The following is a 21731-nucleotide window of genomic DNA, read 5'->3' on the forward strand; positions in this document are numbered from 1 at the left end:
TAGATAAAAAAATCCCATTGAAACTTCTAAAGGAATTGCCAGAGCACCGCCTAGAGAAATTCCAGGGGGGAATTCTCCGAGGAATTTCCGGGAGAACTCCTAGGAAGCAATCCCATTGGAACTGGTAGAGCAATTTCCGGAGGAACTCCTAGAGGAAATTTTGAAGGAACTCATAAAAGGAATTTCTGGAAGAACTTCTAGAGGGAATCCTGGAGGACCTTCTCGTGGAATTTTCGGAGGAACTCCTAGAAGAATTGCCGGGTGACCACCAGAAGGAATTCCAGGAAGAACTTCCAGAGAAATTCCTGGAGGAACTCCTAGAGGAATTCCCGGGAGAATTCTTCTATGAATTCCTGGAAGAACTCCTAGAAAAAAAAATCCCATTGAAATTTCTAGAGAATTTCCCGAAGCCCACCTAGCGAAATTTCCGGGGAACTCCCCGAGGAATTCACGGAGGAACTTCTAGAAAGAAATCCATTGGAACTCGTAGGAATTTTTGGAGGAACTCCAAGAAGAATTTCGTTAGGAACTCATATAATACTAGTTGGAAGAACTTCTTGAAAACCCGGTGAAGAAACTCCTTGAGGAATTCAACGAGGAACTTTTATAGAAATTCCCGGTGGGACTCCTAGCGAAATTCCTAGAGAAACTCCCATTGAAATTCCCGGAGGAACTCCTAGAGGAACTCCCGGAAGAACTCCTAGAAGAATGCCCGGAGAGACTTCTAGAAACAAAACCCTCTTGAAATACCTAGAGGAATTCCCGGAGGACCGCCTAGAGGAATTCGCGGAGAACTCCTAGGGGAATTTCCGGAAAAACTTCTAGAGAAATTCCTGGGGGTGCTTCTAGAGGAATTCCTGGAGGAATTCCAAGAGGAATTTTCGGAGGAACTCCCAGAGAAATTTTTAGGGGTACTCCTAGACAATCACCTGGAGGAGTTCTTGGAGAAATTTCCGGAGGAACTCCTTGAGGAATTCTAGGAGGAACTCCTAAAGGAATTTCCGGAAGAATTCCTACAAAAAATTCCATTAGAACTCGTAGAAGAATTCCCGTAGGAACTTCTAGAGAAACTCCTAGAAAAAACTCCTGGAGGAATTTCTTGAGGAATTCCCAGGGGAACTGTTAGAGGAAATTTTAGAGAAACTTCTGGAGGAATTCCCGGAGGAACTCCTGGAGAACATCCTGGCGGAACTCGTAGGAAAATAAAATTGAATCTTCTAGAGAAATTCCCGGAGGAACTCCTAGAGGAACTTTCAGAGAGATCCTTGAGGATTTTTTGGAGGAACTTCTTGAGGAATTTCCGGAGGAATTTCTCAAGGAATAACCGGAGGACCTTTCAGAGAAATTCCTGCAGGAGTTTCTGGATTAATTCCCGGAGGAACTCCTGAAGAATTCTTGAAGCAACTTCTAAAAGAATCCCCGGAGGAACTCCTAGAGGAATTCATAGAGGACAACCTAGAGGAATTCCCGGACGGATTCCTAAAGAAATTTCCGGGGGACTCCTAGAGAAATTTCTGGAGGTACTCCTAGAGGAATTTTTGGAGGACCTCCTAGAAGAATTCCCGGAGAGACTTCTAGAAACAAAAACCCTCCTGGAACACCTAGAGGAATTCCCGCAGGACTGCCTAGAGGAATTCGTGGATTAACCACTCGAGGAATTCCCGAAGCAACTCCCAGGGGAATTCCTGCAGGAACTCCCAGAGAAATTCCTAGGAATACTCCTAGAGGAAATCCGGAGGAATTTCTGGAGAAATTTCCGGAGGAACCTCTTGAGGAATTATCGGAGAACTCCTATAGGAATTTTCGAAGGAACTAAATGAATTCCTGGAGAAACTCCAAGGAAAAAATCCCATTGGAAATCCTACGAGAATTCCCGTAGTAACTTCTAGAGGAACTCGTAAAGAAATTCCTGAAGGAATTCTAAGAGGAATTCCCGGGGGAACTGCTAGAGGAATTTGTAGAAGAACTTCTGGAAGAATTCTGAGGGGAACTCCTGGAGGAGATCATAGAGGAAACCTAGAAAAAAAAATCCTTTGAAACTTCTTGAGAAATTTCCGGAGGGACTACTAAAGAAATTCCTGAAGGCACCTTTAGAGGAATACCTGGGGGTTCTTCTGGAGGATTTTTTGGAGGAACTCTTAGAGGATTTCCCGGAGGAACTTGTAGAAAAAAATCCCACAAGAAAATTCCCAATAAAACTACTCCCAGAGGATCCCCAAAGGACCGCCTAGAGAAATCCCCGGAGGATCTTCTAGAAGAACTCCTAGAGGAGATCCTAGAGGATATTTTGGAGGAACTTCTTGAGGAATTTCCGGAGGAACTTCTCAAGGAATTCCTGGAGGACTCCCTAGAGGAATTCCTGCAGGAACTTCTAGAGAAATTCCCGGAGGAACTCCTGACGAATTCTTGAAGAAACTTCTAAAAGGATTCCCGGAAAAACTCTTGGAGGACAGCCTAGAGGAACTCTTAGAAAGCCTCCTAGTAAACTTCTAAAGAAACTCCAGGGGTAACGTTTGAAGGATTTTTTTTTTCAGAATCCCTAGATTCTTTCCATATCCATTAGCTATCTTTACGATGGTCTTCAAGAGGATCTTCGTAAATTCGATTTATTTACGAGGACAAACTCCTTCACTTTCAAAACATCGTGTTTGAGACAATCACTGGTGGAACTAAGCCGTTCCAAATGTTTGGAACTGTTATAAATTTGTACCAAAAAAAATGGATCACTGCTGAGTGAAAACGACCTGGGCGGACCCAGATGTGGACAAGAAATTCCTACTATGTCTGAAACTCAAAAATTTCACATAGATTCTTCGGAAATCCTCGAGCTACCTTAGCGGACCTAGATGTGGACAAGGAATTCCAAGTATTTAAAAAAAATTAAGGATTTTTCCTAGACTTTTTGAATGTCCTCAAATAAATCTTAGCCGACCCAGATGTGGGCGAGGAATTTCTAGTATTTCTAAAAATCAAACATTATTCCTTGACTTTTCAAAAACCTTCGAACCACCTAAAATAACTAAGAAATTTTCACAAATGCTTCAACCATTTTCATAGAAAACTGAAATATTCTTCAGATGTTACAAATTTTCCTAAGAATCAAGAAATATTCACCGATCCTTCCAGAATCGCTGGGTATGGCATATAAGATTATTAAGAAATTTGGAGCCTTCCTAAGAATTGGCACTTACAGACGACTATAGAGCTTTCGAGCAGTTTTTATTTTCTCTATGTACTTCGATGAAATATGTTATATGAATTTTAATTTAAAAAAAATGTTAAATTTGTTTGTGTTTGGTATTGTGAAGTTTTAGTTCACTTTCTCTTAATTTTTTATTAAGTTCTTCATGCAAATTCATGCAATAAATGCAGTGTAATGAATGCAAATCAATGCATTGCTTCTAATCATCGATGGAGTATTCGAGCAACTTGCTCGAACAGCACGAAATCATTTTCATAACAACTAGGTAATTCAGCAGCTACCAAACGCACCCAACCTGCCAGGACGGCATTTGTTGATACCGTTCTCTATTGTTCTCTCATTCGCGTGCATCCCCTGGGTTTAGCCGGGAGCGTCATTTTTTTTTCTCTTCTGCTGCGTTGGTATATATGAGAGAAAAAATAAAATTGAGATCGGTGTGGATCACCGTTTTCATGGTTGCCAATGGTACGGCTTCTATCATTAGATAACAGGGGTTTGATGTGCCTCAACATTTATGATTCCATGAAGTGAAATCATATAGTTTTGATATAAATGTTATCACAATAAAATGCTTGTTGAAACAATAGTGGAATTTTTTTCAGACGCCAAGCATTACAAGTATAAACATTGCTTATTATGTATTAGTCATGCATTTTATTGCCAGTATGTAAGTATATCAATGCATATAACATCTTATACATATTCTGATTCAACTTCTTCGGAGCATCCCAACTTGGACTCACAGGCTTCTCAGATTAGCGTTTCATGAGCAATTGCACAACAAATAACTGAAAGCTTTCCTTTTCTCCTTGGATAACAACGATATTTTATGTAAGAAGTTTATGTACTGATCGATCTCAGACACTTTCAGTATATTCTTGACGAATATCCGCACTTTTACTGAGTCGGTTATGTTGACATCTTTCATTAAATATTATATTTGTTCCAATTATTTCCTTTCTCAGTGCAAATCTTGTACTACATATTCCCATGCCAAAACAAACTTGGTAACTGAGAACAAAATGAAAATCTCTGGCGATATTGGACCATACACTCATTCCAAACCTCAACATGGTCTTGATAAATACTCGTGCTTTTACCGATTTAGTTAGGTTGCATCTTTCAATAGTATATTTATTCTAATAATATTTTTTCTCATTTGATTCTTCATGAGTATAAAGAATCTAAAAATGTTATGGAAAAACATTCAAATGTTTAGAATATTACACAAAACTAACCATAAACTCATTTCAAAATAATTCTGGCCACCCTGCCAACCTCGAACGGGCGGGACCAATTGCCTCTCCGAGAGAGCTAAAACGTGCTTTTCCAACGGCAACACGTGGTAATTTCAAATTTTTAACGGACGAGCTTGACCTCAGACCTTAAGTTAAAATACACATTAATAAAAACTAAAAAAAAAACTTGGCTAACTGGAGACCCCAACAGGAACTTACATATTCTGGAATTCCCATGAAAATATTCCATTTTTTTATGGAAGTATTCCAAAACTTGCTCTAAAGTTGCTTATGAAATTCCTCCGAAAATTTCTTAAGGAATATCTTTAGCAGTTTTGGAGAGAATTTGCACACGAGCGATTTCTGAGATTCTTTCAATAGTTGCTTCCTAGAAAAAATCTGAAGACATTGCAAAAACTACTGGAGAAATCTTAAACTCAAACCCGTGAAGGAATCCCTGGAATAAATTCTAGAATAATTCCATAGGAAAATTGTGGAGGAGTCTAGGAATGAATTTCTAGAGAATTCCAGGAAGGAATCTCTGAAGGAATTTCGTATGGAGTTACAGGAGTAATCCCAGAGAAAACTCCTGGAAGCACACCAGATGGAAGTTCTGAACCAATCCTAAATAAACTCCTGGAAGAATCTCTGGGGGAACTCCCTTAGGTATCCCAGAAAGAACTCCTAAATTAATTTCTAGAGAGATCACGGAAGGAATTTCTGGAGGAATCCCAGGCAGAAATTCTGATGGAATCTCAGAGCAATTCTCGTAAGGATTCCTACAGAAATTCTTGCAGGAATTCGCTAGGAAACCTCCCTACGAAACTCCTCATGGTAATGCTTCCGGTATTCCTCATGGGGTTTCTCCAGGAATTACTCCTGAAATTCTTTCAGAAACTCCTCCAGGAACTGTTTAGAGATTCCCTTAGGAATTCTTCTTGGCATTGCTTCCGAGATTCCTCCTAGGGTTTCTTCAGAAACTCCTCCAGGGACTCCTTCAGTAACTTTTTTTTGTTTTTATTTATATGTATTTTATCGTAAGCATATTCTACGCTCAAGTCCTTCAAAAACTGCTACAGCGATTCCTCCAAGAGTTCTTCTACGTACTCTTTTTAGGATTCCTTCAGGATTTTCTCAAGAATTTCAGCGATTTCTCCAATACATTTTTCAGAAACTCCTTCTGAAATTCCCTCAGAAATTGATCTAAATATTTCTTCCTGGGACTACTCCGGGAATCACTCAAGGGATTCCTCCAGAAAATCCTTCAGGAATTGTTTCAGGATTCCTCTGAAAATTCCTTAAGGGATTCGTCCAGGAATTCCTCTAAAACATCCGCTTGAGATTCCTCTATGAATTCCTCCAAGTATTCCTCCAGAGATACCTCAAGGATTTTCCTTAGAAATTCCACCAGGGACTCTTCCAGGTATTCCTCCAGGAAAGCTTTCAGGGATTTCTCCAGAAATTCCTCCAGGGATTCTTCCTGAAAGTTATCCTGTGATTCTTTAAGAAAATCCTCCAGATGTTTCTCCAAGGATTCCTCGTAGAATTAGTGCAGGGATTCCTCCAGGAGTTCCTTTGGAGATTTCTCAAGAATTTCTCCAGAGATTCCTCCAGGTATTCTTTCAAGGATTCCTCCAGGGATTTTACTTTCAAGTTTTCCAGTGATTGTGCAAGAAAATCCTCCAGGAGTTCCTCTGGAGATTTCTCATGGAATTTCTCTAGAGATTCGTCCAAAAATTCTTAGAATTCTTACAGCCATGTCTCCAGGAATTTCTCCAGGGGTTCTTCTAGGGAATCCTCTGTAGAAATTACTCCTGGATTTTATACAGGAATTATTCCAAGCACTCCTCCAGGGATTCCTGCATGAATTCCACCTGAGATTTCTCTGGGAATTTCTTCCGGAATCCTTCAGGAAATCCTCCAGTATTCCCTCACGGATTCATCCAGAGAATCCTCCAGGAATTATTTCACGGATTCCGCCAGGAATTTGTCCAGAAGTTCCTCCAGGTATTCCTCCTGAGGTTCCTCCAAAAATTGCTTGAGGGATTCCTCCAGAAATTTCTCCGGGGAAATTTCCAAGAATTCCCCAGGGATTCCGAGAGTTTCCCCAGAAATTTATCTAGGAATGTCTCCCGGATATTCTCAAAGGGTTTCTTAAGAAATTTCTTCAGGGATTCCGCACAGAATTCCTCTAGGGAATCATCCAGGTATTCACCCAGGGATTTCTTCATCCAGGAATTTCTGTAGTAAGTTCTCCAGGTATTTCTATTGGAATTCCTCCAGGTATTCCTGCAGGAGTTCCTGCAGGAATTTATTTAGGAATTCCTCCACGGATTTATCCAGGGATTTCCCTAGAAATTTATCCAGGAAATACTCCAGGCATTTGTCCAGGATTTTTTCTAGGGATGCTATCCGGGAATCCTCCAATTATTCCTTCAAGGATTTCTCCAAGAATTCCTCTAGTGGTTTCTCCAGGATTTCCTCCAGAGATTCTCTAGGAATTACTTCAAGAATTTTTCCAGGAACTCATCCAGAGATTTCTCCAAGAGTTCCTCTAGAAATTCCTCCAGGATTTAGTAAAAAAAATCCTAGAAATTTGTGAAGGAATTTCATCCACAGATTTATTCAGGAATCCGGTCGGTTGGGAAGGGAGTGAATAAATAACAAATGACATCATTATTGTTTTGTATTCCAGTAAAAGTTATATTAAAAACCAGAAAAGCCATTTCATCGCAATTGTCTTCACCGAATTCGCTGTATTTCACGGTGGATCGCAGTATTCCGTCGGCATGGAGGTATAGACTATAGAAGGGAGAATCCTTGTTGTCGACTTCGCTTCGAGTTTAACGGCTTCCATCGGGTTTCGTGTTGAGTGATGCCGTGAGACTTTGAATTCTGTCGATTCTCGCTACAGCATCTGCTTTAACTTCCGTATTTGTAACAAAGCCAACGTCGGTTTTCATTATGGCTATGGTACCTGCTAACTCGTCCGTAAAACTGAACTGAGAACATATTTGCTGAAGCTCCTTGCAGCTATCGACAATTTTCAGTGCTTTTGTGTCTAGATCTTTCTTCAGGAGGCCAAGATCACCACTGAGGTTGCTTATTTGGTTTTGAATTGTAGCCTGCTGTTGTTTACTTTCATCGTAGCGTTGTTTAGTTTCCTGCAGTATCACTTCGACCGTTTTAGTTTTCTGTACTGGTTTATATCGGGCTCTGAAATGATCCGACATGAGGCACCGACATTTTCGACATGTAACAATAGCAATATGTATAGCTGAGTCAAAGGCTTGACAAAATGACAATGGCCAAAATGACCCAATGTCACAGTCATGACAGCAAACATTGTTAGGATGATTTTTACAAAGCACATTGACATATGAAGTGGACTCCATATCCATATATTCTACTGCGGTATTTTCCTTGTAATTTGAATACGATGAAACTGAAATAGAAGCAATGTTTTCTGCATGCTGTAGATCAGTTAGTTTATTTTGTAATACATAGAGCTTTCTCATATCGTTTATTTGGGCATTGAGCTTCGATTTTATATCAGATTTCTTTTTGCGCATTTCTCCAAATGCGTCAGATGCCACATGACCCAGCTGAGTTATTTGCTTCATCATCTGATCTATTGTCCTCATGGACTTTTTCCAGCCATACTCGATCTCATCAAATTTTTCTGCATCATCAATCCAACTTTCCTTCGGAGTACTCAAAGCACTGTTGTTCATGTAAAACCTATTTTTGTCCACAATTGTCCAAGGGTTTAATGCACTAAATTGAAAATTGGCGCTGGTTGCAGAGCAATTGGTGAGAACTACCACAAGGTTGCTGAGCAGAACATCTGGCACAGAACTTTTCATCATACTGATAGTGTCTTTCAGGTTCGACGTAGTTCGAGCCACAGTTCCATTTACAACCAGCATAATGGCTGCAATCGTCCCACTCATCTCAGCAACTTCCATGATTTTCAATATGTTTTCAGCGTCCTTATCCCGTCCACTTGTGTCACTTAGGCCTGGGGTATCAATGAAGGCGTAGTCTATGCCATTCAATGAGAAATTATAAAACGTACATTTTCCGGTTTTGCTTTTGGTGGGATCTTGAAGATCATTTTCCTGGTGCTCGAAGCCTTCCGTAGCCGGATAGTGCTTTGAAGGGATCGCAATCTTCAGATTGTGCAGTGTTCCTCCGCGAAAGTAGTTGGTCAAATAGTTGATGAGTGTCGACTTGCCCGATCCCGTTTCTCCGACCAGCAGCACGTTGTAGACATTCTTTTTGTTCGGATTCTCGATTTGAGGAACCTTTTTTGTTGCCGTCCTGTAATAAAAAAAAAGAAAATTAATAGACATATATTGTCTCGCCAGAGTAGGTAGTGCATGACTCATCTTACCTGTCTGACATTGTCTAATATATTACTCGCAACCTACAGACCGAATTCAAAATAAGCATAAGTAGACTCAAATTGCAGTCAACCAAACGCAGTCTAGTTTGAACTTTATGAACAATCGATGGCGTATCATGCAGCTTATATATCCATTCCTTGGGCAACGCATTGCATGTTTCCTTTTGTTCGTAATCGTACATCGTTGTCGACCACCATAGTATTTTTCGGTTTGCGGTTATTACGCACAGTGCACTGGGCTTTCCATCCACAGAGAATTTTTGTTATCTTATATCTTGACTTGAAGTACCAATGAGAAATAACAATCTTAATGAACAAGTAATTTAATGCAATTCTAGATTGAGATTGAATAAAAGTGATAGTAACATGGTAGATTTCTCTTCAGCGACTCTCTCTCTCTTTTCTTTGAATTGAAGTGACACAAGACACAATGCAAGTTTTTCTACGTTTTTCTGTAGTTTTGTTGGTCAATAGCATAAACACGGTAGAATATTATGCAGAATCTTTTTTCTGGATATCCTAGGTCATCCAAACTATTCTTGAGCTTAGATTCTTAAGTCTACGGGTGTAACGGTAACTTATTTCATTAAAAGCTACGATTTGTAATCTATCATGTCCAGTAAGTCTTCTGAGAGTTGTTTTTATCAGCTAAGCTTCGTAACAGCAAGGAAGCCCATAATATTCCAAAAATATATAATAACGCTTATTGTTCATCTAACTGCTTTGGTAAGTATAGTGGATTACATGGGCGCAGCCAGAGGGGGACAAGGGGGGGGGGGCATGCCCCCCCCCCCCCTGGTCACCAGATTTATTTTTTAATATCGAGCCAACTCAAAGATTAACCAAAATTTATTCAGAATTTCAGAAAAAATATCCCAAAAATTTAATATTCTAACATTTTAATATTTTAATATTTGAGGTTTTTATCCACAATTATCAAACCTTTTTTACTCGAGAACCACAGGAGATTTCGCCAAGTATTTCTCCAAGAGATCTTGGAGATTTTCTCTTATCTTAGATTTTTTTTCCAAATAACAAGCTTGGTTGAATAACTAAATTTTGTGATGTTTATTTCTGGAGCAACATTTGAAAAGGGCATACAAGCATTGGTAAACAATGACTTCACACGTCGCTCCTGAGCCCCCATCAGCTTATTCACAAAAACTAAGACCGTTATCAGATAGAGCAAACATCGATCTTACGGATAACGGTGTTCATTTGCGTGGGCAGGCTGCTGTTATGCCCTACGGAGCGTTTTCGAAAAAAGACACAAGGGCCCTTTTCAAATGTTGCTCCAGATTTATGGAATACAAAAACAGCATGCCAAATCTAGATATGCCGGAATCGGTCCCGGTAGGGAAAAGGAAGGACTTTGTAGAACCATATGCTGATATAGAGTGCTACTGCAACACGAATTTTCACTAGTATTCAATTCAAACAAACGTCATGCTAAGAGCAAAATACTTGGGATTTCCTTACAAATACTTTCAAAGTCACCTTCAGAAATTCCTTTAGGCATCTATTCAGAAACTTCTTCAGGGATTCTTTCAGAAATTCTACAAGGGACTTCTCCAGGAGTTTCTCCTTCGTGAATTCTTCCATGGGAAGATGTCCATGCAGGGTTCCGATAGTGATTGTTTCAAGATTTGTTCCAAGAAATGCACCAAGAATTCCTCCCACGATTTTTTCTGATTTTTTTACAGATGCTACTGCAAAGATGCATCGACGAATTTCTACAGGATTTTTTCCATAGCTTCCTTCAGTGATTCCATCATAGATTACTCCAGATTGATCTTTTTCGAATCCATGCAATCCATCCATGCATCTAACAATAATTCGACCAAAAATTATTGGAGACATGGATTCCTCCATATTTTTTCCAACAGAAATTGTTCCAGGATTTTTTAAAGAAAGTTTTCCTGGGATTTTCTAAGGACTTCCTCATGGAATTGCTTGCGGGACTCCTCATGGGTTTTCTTCAGGAATTCCTCCATGTTTTCCTTCAAGAATTCCTCCAGGGATTCTCCCGGGAATTTCTTCTGTGTTTCTTCCAGGAACAACTCCACGGTTTATTTAAAAATTCCTCCAACGATTCCCTCAGGAACACATTTTAGGGAGTTCCTCTTGGAATTGTTTCAGGAACTCCTCCAGTAATTAATCCAGTAGTTCCTCCAGGGACTGTTTAGGGATTCCCTTAGGAATGCCTCTAGAAATTCCTTCCGGGATTCCTCATGGGCTTTCTTCAGGAGCTCCTACAGGGATTCCTCAAGGATTCCCTCCAATGAATCTTCTTTTAATTCCTTCAGGATTTCTAAAAGGATTCCATCTGCAATTTCTTCAAGAATTCTTCCTGGGATTCTTACAGGAATTTCTACCGGAATTGTTTCAGGGATTCCTTTAGGAATGGCTGCAGAGATTCGTCTAAAAAATCATCCATGGATTCCTTCAGAAATGCCTCTAGAGATTCCTCCAGAAACTCCTCCTGGAATTCTTCTATAAATTCCTCCAGGAGTATTCCCAGAGATTCCTCCGTTAATCCCTACAGGCATTTCTCTAGGATATTTTCCAGGGACTCCTCCAAGATTTTCTGGAGGGCTGAATTCGGGAAATCCTTCTGTGATTCTTTCTGGAACAACTTATTTTAACAATTCCTACAAAGATTCTCCCAGGAACTCTTCTTAAGATTCCTTCAGGAATTCCTCATTGTATTCTTTCAGGGATTCTCAAACTTTTCTAGACTGCGACTCACTTTGAATTGAAATAGAATTTGGCGACCCACCAGCAAGTTTTTCCACAAAAAAGTTATGTTAGAAAATTAGGACTAATTACATTTTATCGCTATGGTTGTGAGATAAGCTTATATGGGTTAAAAGTGACCAATTCAAGGTTGCGATAAGCTTGAGTTACGTAACATTTACTTCATGATAGTTTAAGTTTTTTTTTTATATACAAGGTTCGTTTTATGATAATCTAAATAAGGTTAAAATACCCAAGAAACATGCTTCTGTAAAACATGTGCCTTCAGGCATTGAGATGAGCTGGTACGCTTCTAATGAAAAATTAACCTTTTCTGCTCCATGTAATACTATGGAACTCCACAGATTTTTAGCAATTTGGTACATGTTCAAGGATAAAGAAAATATAAAATTTCAACAAAGACTTCGAAGATATGATGGCAATACAGTCAGGTTTTTTTTACGCGGGGGATACGCACCGCTTAAAAAAACTCAGTTCAAAATTCGAAAAACCGCGTAAAAAAAGTCTCATCATTTCTCGACGAATCATGCAAAAATAAGACGATGATTTTTTTTTTGTATGGAGTTTTCATTTACGCTACCTGACTGTAATTAAATCCTTCTGGAGAACTATAAGAATTTTCTTTCGATTTTGGCTATTTTTTATAGGTAAGCTTTACCGAAGCCTTTATAAATATACATATGTTTCGTAGACATAACCAAGAAGTCGATGGTTTGTTTTCGAAATTCATTAATTTTCTGCCTGATTTTTGATATCCCGACTTTTTGTAATTCTAAATACTGAAATTATCAATAAAAAACTACTCTTCAATGTAAACTACAAGAACCAATCTAACTTGAACTTATCCTTCAAGAACAGAAAATTTGGAGAATTCTTAAACATTCCCAGAATTTTAGACCTTTTAATAATGAATTTCATCGTTAAAAACAGATTTTAGAATACAGAATAGCTTTAATACTCGATTTGCTTCGAATGTGACTCATAATACAGAAGTATGGAAAAATCTAAGAAGAGCCAGGTTTCTAGAAAATTTTTTATCGATTTTTAAAGAGAATTTTTGTAAATTTCTTCTACATAAGTTAAGCAAGTTATGGAAGATATTTATTACAATAACGCCTAAACCTTCGCGACCCACTAAAAATCAGCCCGCGACCCACTGTTTGAGAAACGCTGCTTTAAGGAACTCCTCCAGGAAATAATTCAGTACTTCCTCCAGGAACTGTTTAGGAATTGCCTAAGGAATTCATTCTCTTCTAAGGATTCCTCCAGAATTTCTCCAAGAATTCCATCTGCGATTTCTTCAGGAATTATTCCTGGTATTTCTCTACGAAGAGATTCATCCACAAATTTCTTCAGGAATTCTTCTAAGATTTTTCCCAGGGATTCCTCTGGGAATTCCTGCAGGGGTTTCTCTAAAAATTCCTCCAGGATTTTATCTAGCGATTCCTCGAAAAACTCCGCCAGAAAATCTTCTAGAGATTTCTTCAGGAGTTCCTCTGGAAATTCCTTCAGGCATTCTTCTAGGACATTCTCCAGCGATCCATCCAAGAATTCCTACAAGATTTTTTTTTCAGAGATTCCTCCAAGAAATCCTCCTGGTTTTCCTCAATGCATTCCTTCAGGACTTTCTCCAGGCATTCCTCCAGAGATTCCTCTAGTAATTGCTTCCGGGATTCTCCCGAGAATTCCACCAGGAATTAATACAGAAATTCATCCAGAAAATCTTCAAGGGATTCCTCCAGGGATTTTTTTTCAGAGACTGCTACATGAATTCATCCAAAGATTTCTCCAGGAATTACTTCAGGAAATCCTCCAAGAATTCCACCAGGAGTTCTCCTAGGCATTCTTCCAGAAAATTTTCCAGGGATTCCTCCTTGGATTCTTGCAGAGATTTATCCAGAATTTTTTTCAGCGATTCCTCCAGTTTCCCTCAGAAATTCATCTAGTACTTGTTGCAAGAATTTCTTCAAAGATTCTTCCAAAAATTTCAACAAAGATTCCGGCAGCGATTCTCAAAGAAAAACCTCCAGGAATTCCTCCAGGTATTCCTCCAGGATTTCATACAGGAATTTTTCCAGGAACTCCTCCAGGAAATTCTCCTGGAATTACCCCAAGAATTTCTTCTGGAATTCGTCCAGTAATTTCTCAATGAATTGATCCAGGAATTGCTTCTGGACATCCTTCAGAAATCATGTCAGCAATTTTTTTAAGGATTTTTTTTAGAAATTCTTCTGAATCGATTCAGGGATTCCTCCAGAGATTTCTCCGTGAATTTCCCCAGGATTTTTCCAGAAGTTCCTCCAAGGATTTTTCCAGTAAATCCTCTAGGGGTTCCTTCAGAAATTCTTCCAGGAAAATCCAGAAATCCAGAAATGCCTTCAGTTTTTGTTCAGGGTTTCCTCCAGGTATTCCTCCAGGAATTTATCTAGAGATTCCTCCAGGAATACCACGGGAATACCTCTAGGAATTCTTCTAGGCATTCCACCAGGATTTTATCCATGAATTTCTCCAGGAACTCCTCCAGAAATTCCTCCCATGAATTTCTCCAGAGATTCCTGCATGATTTTTCCAGGGATTTTCCCATGGATTCCTCCAGGAAGTTCTTCGAAGATTCCTCCAGGAAATCCTCCAAAAGCTCCTCCAAGGATTCTTCCAGGAAATCCGCTAAGGATTTCTTCAGAAATTCTTCCAAGTGGTGAAATTCCTGGAACACCTTCAGAAATTTTTCAAGGATTCCCCCAGATATTTCTCCAGGGATTTCTCTACAAATTTCTTCGAGGATTTCCGCTGGGATTTCTCCAGAAATTCCATCGAGGATTTCTCCAGGAATTCCTACAGAAATTCCACTTCAGAAATTTCCTAAGGGATTTTTCAGATGTAGAAATCTCCCAGAATTTCTCTGGAGATTCTTCTAGAAATTCATCCAGTAATTCTTCCAAGAATTTCTCTAGAGATTCCTCCAGCAATTCCCACAGGAATACCTTTAGGAATTACCCCAGGATTTTTTTCAGGAATTTCTCCAGGAAATTCTCTAGGAATTGCTCCTGAACATCCTTCAGAAATTATGTCAGCAATTTCTCCAGGAATTGCTTTAGAAAACCCTTAAGGTATTTCTTCAGAGATTCTTTAAGGAAACTCTCCATGAATACTATCAGGATTTTTTCAGGGATTTCTCCAGACATTCCTTCGGAAATTCCTTCATAGATTCGCCCAGGAATTGCTTCAGGGGTTCCTCCAGGTAATTATCCTCCAAGGAATCCTCCAGAAATTCCTCCAAGGGTTCTTCTAGAAAATGCTCCTAAAATTTCCCAAGGGATATTTTCAGAAATTTCTCCAGCAATTTCTCCCAGAATTCCAGGGATTGCTCCAAGAATTCATCCAAGAAATTTCTCCAGGATTTCCTGTTGGGTCTTATTCAACAATTCTTCCTAGAGTTACGTCTGGAATTTGTTCAGAAGTTTCTCCAGGACTATCTCTAGAGATTTTCCAAGGAATTTGCTTCAGGGACTTCTCCAAGAACTCCCCCAAGGATTCCTTCTGAAATTTCTCTATGATTTCCTCTAAGAATTCTAGGAAGATTGCTTCTGATTTTTTTCTAGGGATTCCTCCTAGAATTCCTCCAGGAATTTCTCCAGAACTTCCTCCAAGGAATCCTTCTGAAATTTATCTAGAATTAGGAGATCTCTTCAGATATTTCTCTAGGTATTCGTCCCACAATTCATACAGGAATTCCTCTAGGTATACTTTCAGAAATTGCTCACCGCTATCAGCACCATGTTGATTTATGTAAATCAGGCGAATTTTTTTAATGTATTGTATAAAATACAACAGCGTGACTGCTGAAGGATTAAATAACGCTTTTAGAATATAATGTTATTACATTCAATTTCATCGTATTGCGTATGAATATGGAAGCTAGTATAGGCACAAATGTGCTAAGGGTGCTTGCCCCCCCTGACCGAAAAGCTGGCTACGCCCTTGGTGGATTATGTATCACTTCTTAACGTAGTGGCAAAAGCTATTATCACAGGTGTATACCTGAAGCTATGGTCTCAGGAATAGTGTTGTTGATCTGGAATATCTCAAAACTATTTTGAAATGACTCATGATATGCCAGGGGAATAACAGATTACAGTCTAAAGTTCATTGTGAGAATACCTACTGTTACTATCAAGAGCTTAACTTCAGGATAGTTTGGACGACCCTCAATGTCCCAAAGGTTCGTAATAATGTATAATACTGCCCATGATCGCATAGTTGACGTAACCACCATTGGCAATGTCAGCATTCACGAGTGAATTGACATTTGAGATTTCAAGAGCTTCACGGATCTCTGCAGATTATGCTATGCTATTTTTTATGGTGAAAACACATATTTTTTTATTGTAGATTTGCAGGACTTCATTAAAGAACAGTTTGGACGACCCTGAATGTCCCAAAGGTTTATAATAAAAAAAAGTAGACTTAAAATTGCTTCAGTAACTGCGGTTGATTATGCAACGTTACACAGTGCAACAGATATGGCTACTGTTACGAGTGTGGACCTGAAGTTCTGAACTCCAAGGTAGTTTGGCTGACCTGGAATATCCCTATAGTGTCTCGAAATGACATTTGACATTTCAAGAGCTCCACAGATCCCAGCAGACTATGCAATGCTATTATTTATGGCGAAAACATTCATTCTTGTAGATTTGAAGGACTTCATTACACGACAGTTTGGACGACCCTGAATGTGCCAAAGGTTTTTAATTATATCCAAAAACTTCAGATCAGTCCAGTAACCGCGGTTGATTATGCAACGTTACTCAGTATAACAAATATGGCTACTGTTACGAGTGTAGACCTAAACTTCTGAACTCCAAGGTAGTTTGGTTGTCTTGGAATATCCCTTTAATTATTTCGTTTCTCCAAACTTCATGGTGTTCAAAATATTCTAGGTTGTCAATAAAGTCTCAAATACCAATGATTCCATTTTTTCCTTAATGAAGGACTCAAATTGCAACAAGTTTGCCGCAGACAGTAATCTGTTTTATCGAATGTGTGAATTTATACAGCCGTTTCTATGTTGGGGTCATACAAGACCCCTACTGCTCCAAAGGGTTAAGGTCTTCCTACAGGATGTTTTTTTTTGTTTTCAAAAAATAAGAATCTGTAGAGAAATTCCTGCCTATATCATCCAAAGTAATTATGCAAGAATCTCGTGAGAAATTCCTGGACACATTCGTACGGGAATTTTCGATGGAATCTCAAGAGCAGTTCAAGAGTAAATATCTGGTGGACTTTCTGAAGAAATACCGGAACGGAATTGGAAGAACTTATGAAAGAGTTTTTAAAAATAATTACTAAAAAAAATCCTAAAAAGATTTTCCAAATTTCTGGGGAAATTTCCATTTTTTTAACGAATTCCTTGAACAATTGTCATGGGCCAGGACCTGTGGTGCAAGCGGGGAAATTTCTTGATTACTAAAGATTTGCCATCCTTTCAAAAATTTCTGGAGGAACTTTTGTTTTTTTTAAGAATCGCTTAAAGTATTTCCGAAAGAACCCGTTGTCGGTTGATAGTTTACACTTTCCACAGAACCACACTGGACGAAAAATCTGTGAAATTCAAGTCTCAGAAGAAGGTCCCAAACGAACCGAAACGTCGGACAAGATAAAATAGCAATACTTTTTTTTTATTTTTGTCAAAACTCCAAACAGAGATTTCCTCTGGTGCTCCTTTTGGGATCTCTCTAGAAGTTCCTTCAGGGATCACGTCAGGAGTTCTATCAAGGGTTCCTTCTGGGATCGCTCCTCGAATTTCTTCAAGGACCCCTCCTGGAATTCTTTCAGGGATTACCCAAGAAACTCATTCAGTAATTTCTACAGGAGTTTCTTCAAGGATTCCTCCTGGAATTCTACCAGAAAATTCTCCTGGAGCTCCTGGGATCCCTGCTGTGATTTATTCGCAGATCCTTAATATGATTCCTTCGGGGAGTTATTTCGTGGATTTCTCCAGGAGTTTCTTCAGGTATTGTTTGGGAAGTTCCTTCAAGGATTGATTCAGGAATTCTTTCGAGAATTCCTGTAGTATTGCTCCAGTAATATCCTTCAGTAATCTCTCCAGGAGTTGCTTCAGGGATCTCACCAGTAGTTCCAGGAGAATTCAGGGATGCCTCTAAGTGTTTTATCAGGAATACCTTTAGGATTTCTCCCAGCTATTCCATAAGGACTTCCCTCAGATGTTCTTTCAGAATTTCCTTTAGAGATTCTTTCAGAAAGATTCGGGGAAGCCTCCGGAGGTCCTTCAGGAATTTCTCCACAAGTTTCTTCCACAGGAGTTCCTCCAGGAATTAATCTAGGAGTTCCTCCAGGGATTCCCTCAGTTCTGCTACAGAATTTTTCTACAAGTTTCTTCAAAGATTAGTAAAGAAACTCCTTAAGAGATTACTTTAGGTATTTCTGGGATTCGTGCAGATGCTTCTTTTCTGAGATTCCTCCTGAATTTCTTCAGGGACTGCTCCAGAAGCTCCATCAGAGATCTCTCCAGGAGTTCCTTTAGGGATCTCTCCTGGATATTCTTCAGAGATTCTTACGGGAGGATTCAAGGTTATCTCCAGGAGAATTTAGGGATTATGCCAGAAGTTTCTTCGGGGTTCCTGTAGAATTTAAAAAAATACACGGACACGTTCACTTCTTCCACTCACCAGTTCTTTTAGGGATTCTTCCAGAGATCGCTCCTGGAGTCCTTTCAGATATTTTCGAGGAACATTCACGGATGAGCGATTCCAAGCAACAGCATCAAAATTAAGGAAAATTTTTAATTCATGATTTTCTATTGAACTGAAACTTTGCACAGTTTTTCAGTTCCATCTAAATCGCCATTTTTCGATATCAAATTTTTATTTAGAGCCACGACTAACTTTTCAAAAGGGTGTATGTGAAAATGGTTCAAAAATATTCAAAAATATGCACAGCAAAAACGGATTGTTCGATTGTTATGAATTTTTCAGCAAAGTTAGATAGCTAAATGGTGATTTCTAAGAAAATATACACTGTGAAAAAAAATCTATTTTATCATTGAAAAACATCATTTTTGTCACAAAAACTCAAATATCTCAAAACCCTATCTTTTTACCAACTTGAATTTTTTAGGGAAAACGGTCCATTGTATTAGCAATCTACCATAAAAATTTGGTGATGGTAAACTAATAAACAAAAAAGTTATAACATTTCAAAAATTTCACAATTTTTACATTTAGTAAAAAAAATTTTTCTGTGTAAATTATTTCGGCCGGGAATCGCGATTTGATGCTGATTTTATTGTTCAGCAAAGTTAGATAACTAAATCGCGATTCCTAAGAAAATATACACTGTGAAAAAAATCTTTTTTAACATTAAAAAATATCATTTTTGTCACAAAAACTCAAATATCTCAAAACCCTATCTTTTTACCAACGTAATTTTTTAGAGAAAACGGTCCATTGTATTAGCAATCTACCATGAAAATAAACAAAAAAGTTATGACAATTCAAACATTTCACAATTTTCACATTTAGTAATAATTTTTTTTAGTGTAAATTATTTCGGCCGGAAATTGAAGTTTGATGCTGATTTTATTGTTAATGGCCTTGCGTGAGTAAAACAAGTTGTTTTTATTATATTTTATATATACATATAATATAATATACTATGTACCGTAATGTTCCGATTTTATCACGCCCTCCGCGCATTAGTCGTTTATTCATTAATTTGCTGTTACATTTGAGGACAAGTGTTTTCCCTCTTCTTCAAGATGAATGTTGAAAGCGTGTTTTGCAACGTTAAAAATATTGAAATGGGTATAGATGTTGAAGAATATTACAGGGCATTTTTGAAAAGGGGCGTAATTAAATTGTTTAAACAGATGTCGCTGATGGCAATTTCTCAGTTGTTGTCGTTTTCGAACTTCCTGCGCCCTGCTTTACCGATGATATACAGATGGCTCGTTTGTCAAATTCTAGACGGCAGGACGTGCAAATGCGTAATTTTGTACACAATGTGGACATTTGGGCATAACCAGTCTCTTTCAGTTTATCTATGGTGCTTTCGGTGAGATTTTGTAACTCTTTTGAACATTTTTTTTTCATCAAACGGTCTACAAGAGAGCGTTGAGTTGAAGACCTTAGAGAAAGCGACTGTTCATCTTGTTCGTTAGATTATAATAAACAAAATCACTTATTAATTTTAACTTACTTGTTTGGTGTTGGTGGCTGAAGAAAAAAAAATACTATACAATTTTTAATATTCATAGCGGTAGTATTTTTTTGTTTTTTTCGTGAGCATTGTCAGGTATGTATACAGACAAACAAACGTAACACTGGCGAAATTTTCATTGACCACGCCTTCAACGATCATTTTGAATCTTGGTTGTGGCTTTCATAACAAGAAGGGCGCCCATCGTTTTTCTTTGCGTTTGACGTTTCACACTAGCGCCTTCTGATGACGATATTGCACAACGCAGTGTTTCGTGAAACATTTCCACCAGGTGGTGATAGTGTGAACTGGGCGATGAATTTTCACTAAAATTGTTCTAGGCGTTTCGTCTGTTTGTCTGTGGTATGTACCTCTTATGCATTTGTTGTTGTTGAAGTTACTCGCATTCTTCCGATCATAAAGTCTGTTCTCTACACACTTAATTTTGATTACCGAGTTCGGTAATTTTTTGACGAGATTAAAACTGCTGAGCACCGAACTCGTTCAGCAAAAATGCATTGTTTACCTTTTCCATACGATTTTGACAGTTGTTTTACTGAGCCTCAGTAAAATATGATATTTTTTCAAAGTAGAAAAATAATTTTTTTACAGTGTATATTTTCTAAGGAATCATCATTTAGTTATCTAACTTTGCTGAAAAATTTATAACAATCGAACAATCCGTTTTTGCTGTACAGCTTTTAGAATATTTTAGAACTATTTTCGCATACACCCTTTTGAAAAGTTAGTCGTGAGTGAATATGAAGGTTTAATATAAAAAAATGGCGATTTATATGAAATTGAAAAACTGTGCAAAGTTTCAGATATTTTCGAAATGGTCGCTCAGGATCGACTGACATGACTCCGTGGAATTCCTCGGATGCCTTCTGGTGTTACATAAGAGATTTCTCCAGAAGTTCCTTCAGAAGTTTCTTAAGGGATTGTTGTAGCAGTTCTTTCAAGAATTTGCTTAGGACTATAATCAGGCATATCTCGAGGATTTCGTCAAAAGATCTCCCATAGAGTGCCTACCAGAATTCCTCTTTTATTTCTTTCAGAAAATCCGCCAGGATTCCTACTGAAATCCTTTCAAGGATTCTTCTTGAAAATCCTCCGAGGACTCCGCCTGGAAATCATTCAGAGATTCCTCCTAGAATTCCTGCAGGGATTGCTCCTGAACTTACTTCGCGGAAACGTTCTGGACTGCCTTCGGGAATTCCTCCTGGAATTCCTCCTAGAATTCTTTCGTGGATTCTTCTTGGAATTCCTTCGAGGATTTCTCCTGGAATTCCTTCGGGGGTTCCTCCTGTGATTCTTTCGGGAATTCCTCCTACAATTCTTTCGTAGATTCTTCCTAGAATTCCTTCACGGATTGCTCTTAGAATTCCTTCTAAGTTTCCTTCGTTCGGGGATTCTTCCTAGAATTCCTTTGAGGATTCCTCCTGGAATTTCTTCGGGGATTCCTCCTAGAATTCCTGGATATCCTTCGATGATTCGTTCTAGAAATCCGTTTGAGATTCCTCCTGGAATTCCTTTATTAATTCCCGCTGGAGTTGTTTTGGGGTATCTGCTGGAATCATTTCGGGGATTCCTCCTGGATTTCTTTCGAGGATTCTTCCTGGAATTTCTTCGGGGATACCACCTACTTTTCCCTCGGGGATTCTTTCTGGAATTCCTCTAAAATTTCAATCAGGGATTTCATCAAAAGTTTCTGCAGGAATCTCTCTAAGAGCGATTCTTGAACCACCAATGATTCCTACAGCAGTTCTTTCAGGGCTTCGTATAGCAGTTCCCGCAGAAGTTAGAATAGGAGTTCCTTCAGGGATTCTTCCATGAGTTAGTTCAGAGATTGCTAGAGGAGTTTCCGCTGAAAACCTCTACTACATATTAATAAAAAAAAACCTTACATTAT

General features: G+C 38.6%; 2 protein-coding genes across 6 annotated transcripts in view; one reads left to right on the plus strand and one right to left on the minus strand.

Moving 5' to 3' along the window:
• LOC109427307 (zinc transporter ZIP1) overlaps nt 1-21731 on the plus strand; it is a 63261-nt gene that overhangs the window by 40592 nt on the left and 938 nt on the right. The window lies entirely within an intron of this gene.
• Nucleotides 7048-9169, minus strand: LOC109427306 (uncharacterized). The gene is made up of 2 exons (XM_029865111.2): nt 8837-9169; nt 7048-8763 (listed from the first exon to the last, which is right to left on the minus strand). The coding sequence occupies exons 1-2, from the start codon at nt 8845-8847 to the stop codon at nt 7284-7286; spliced, it is 1491 nt and encodes a 496-aa protein (XP_029720971.2). The 5' UTR covers nt 8848-9169; the 3' UTR covers nt 7048-7283.

Source organism: Aedes albopictus, chromosome 3, assembly GCF_035046485.1.
Source record: "Aedes albopictus strain Foshan chromosome 3, AalbF5, whole genome shotgun sequence".
In the NCBI taxonomy this organism is placed as follows: domain Eukaryota; kingdom Metazoa; phylum Arthropoda; class Insecta; order Diptera; family Culicidae; genus Aedes; species Aedes albopictus.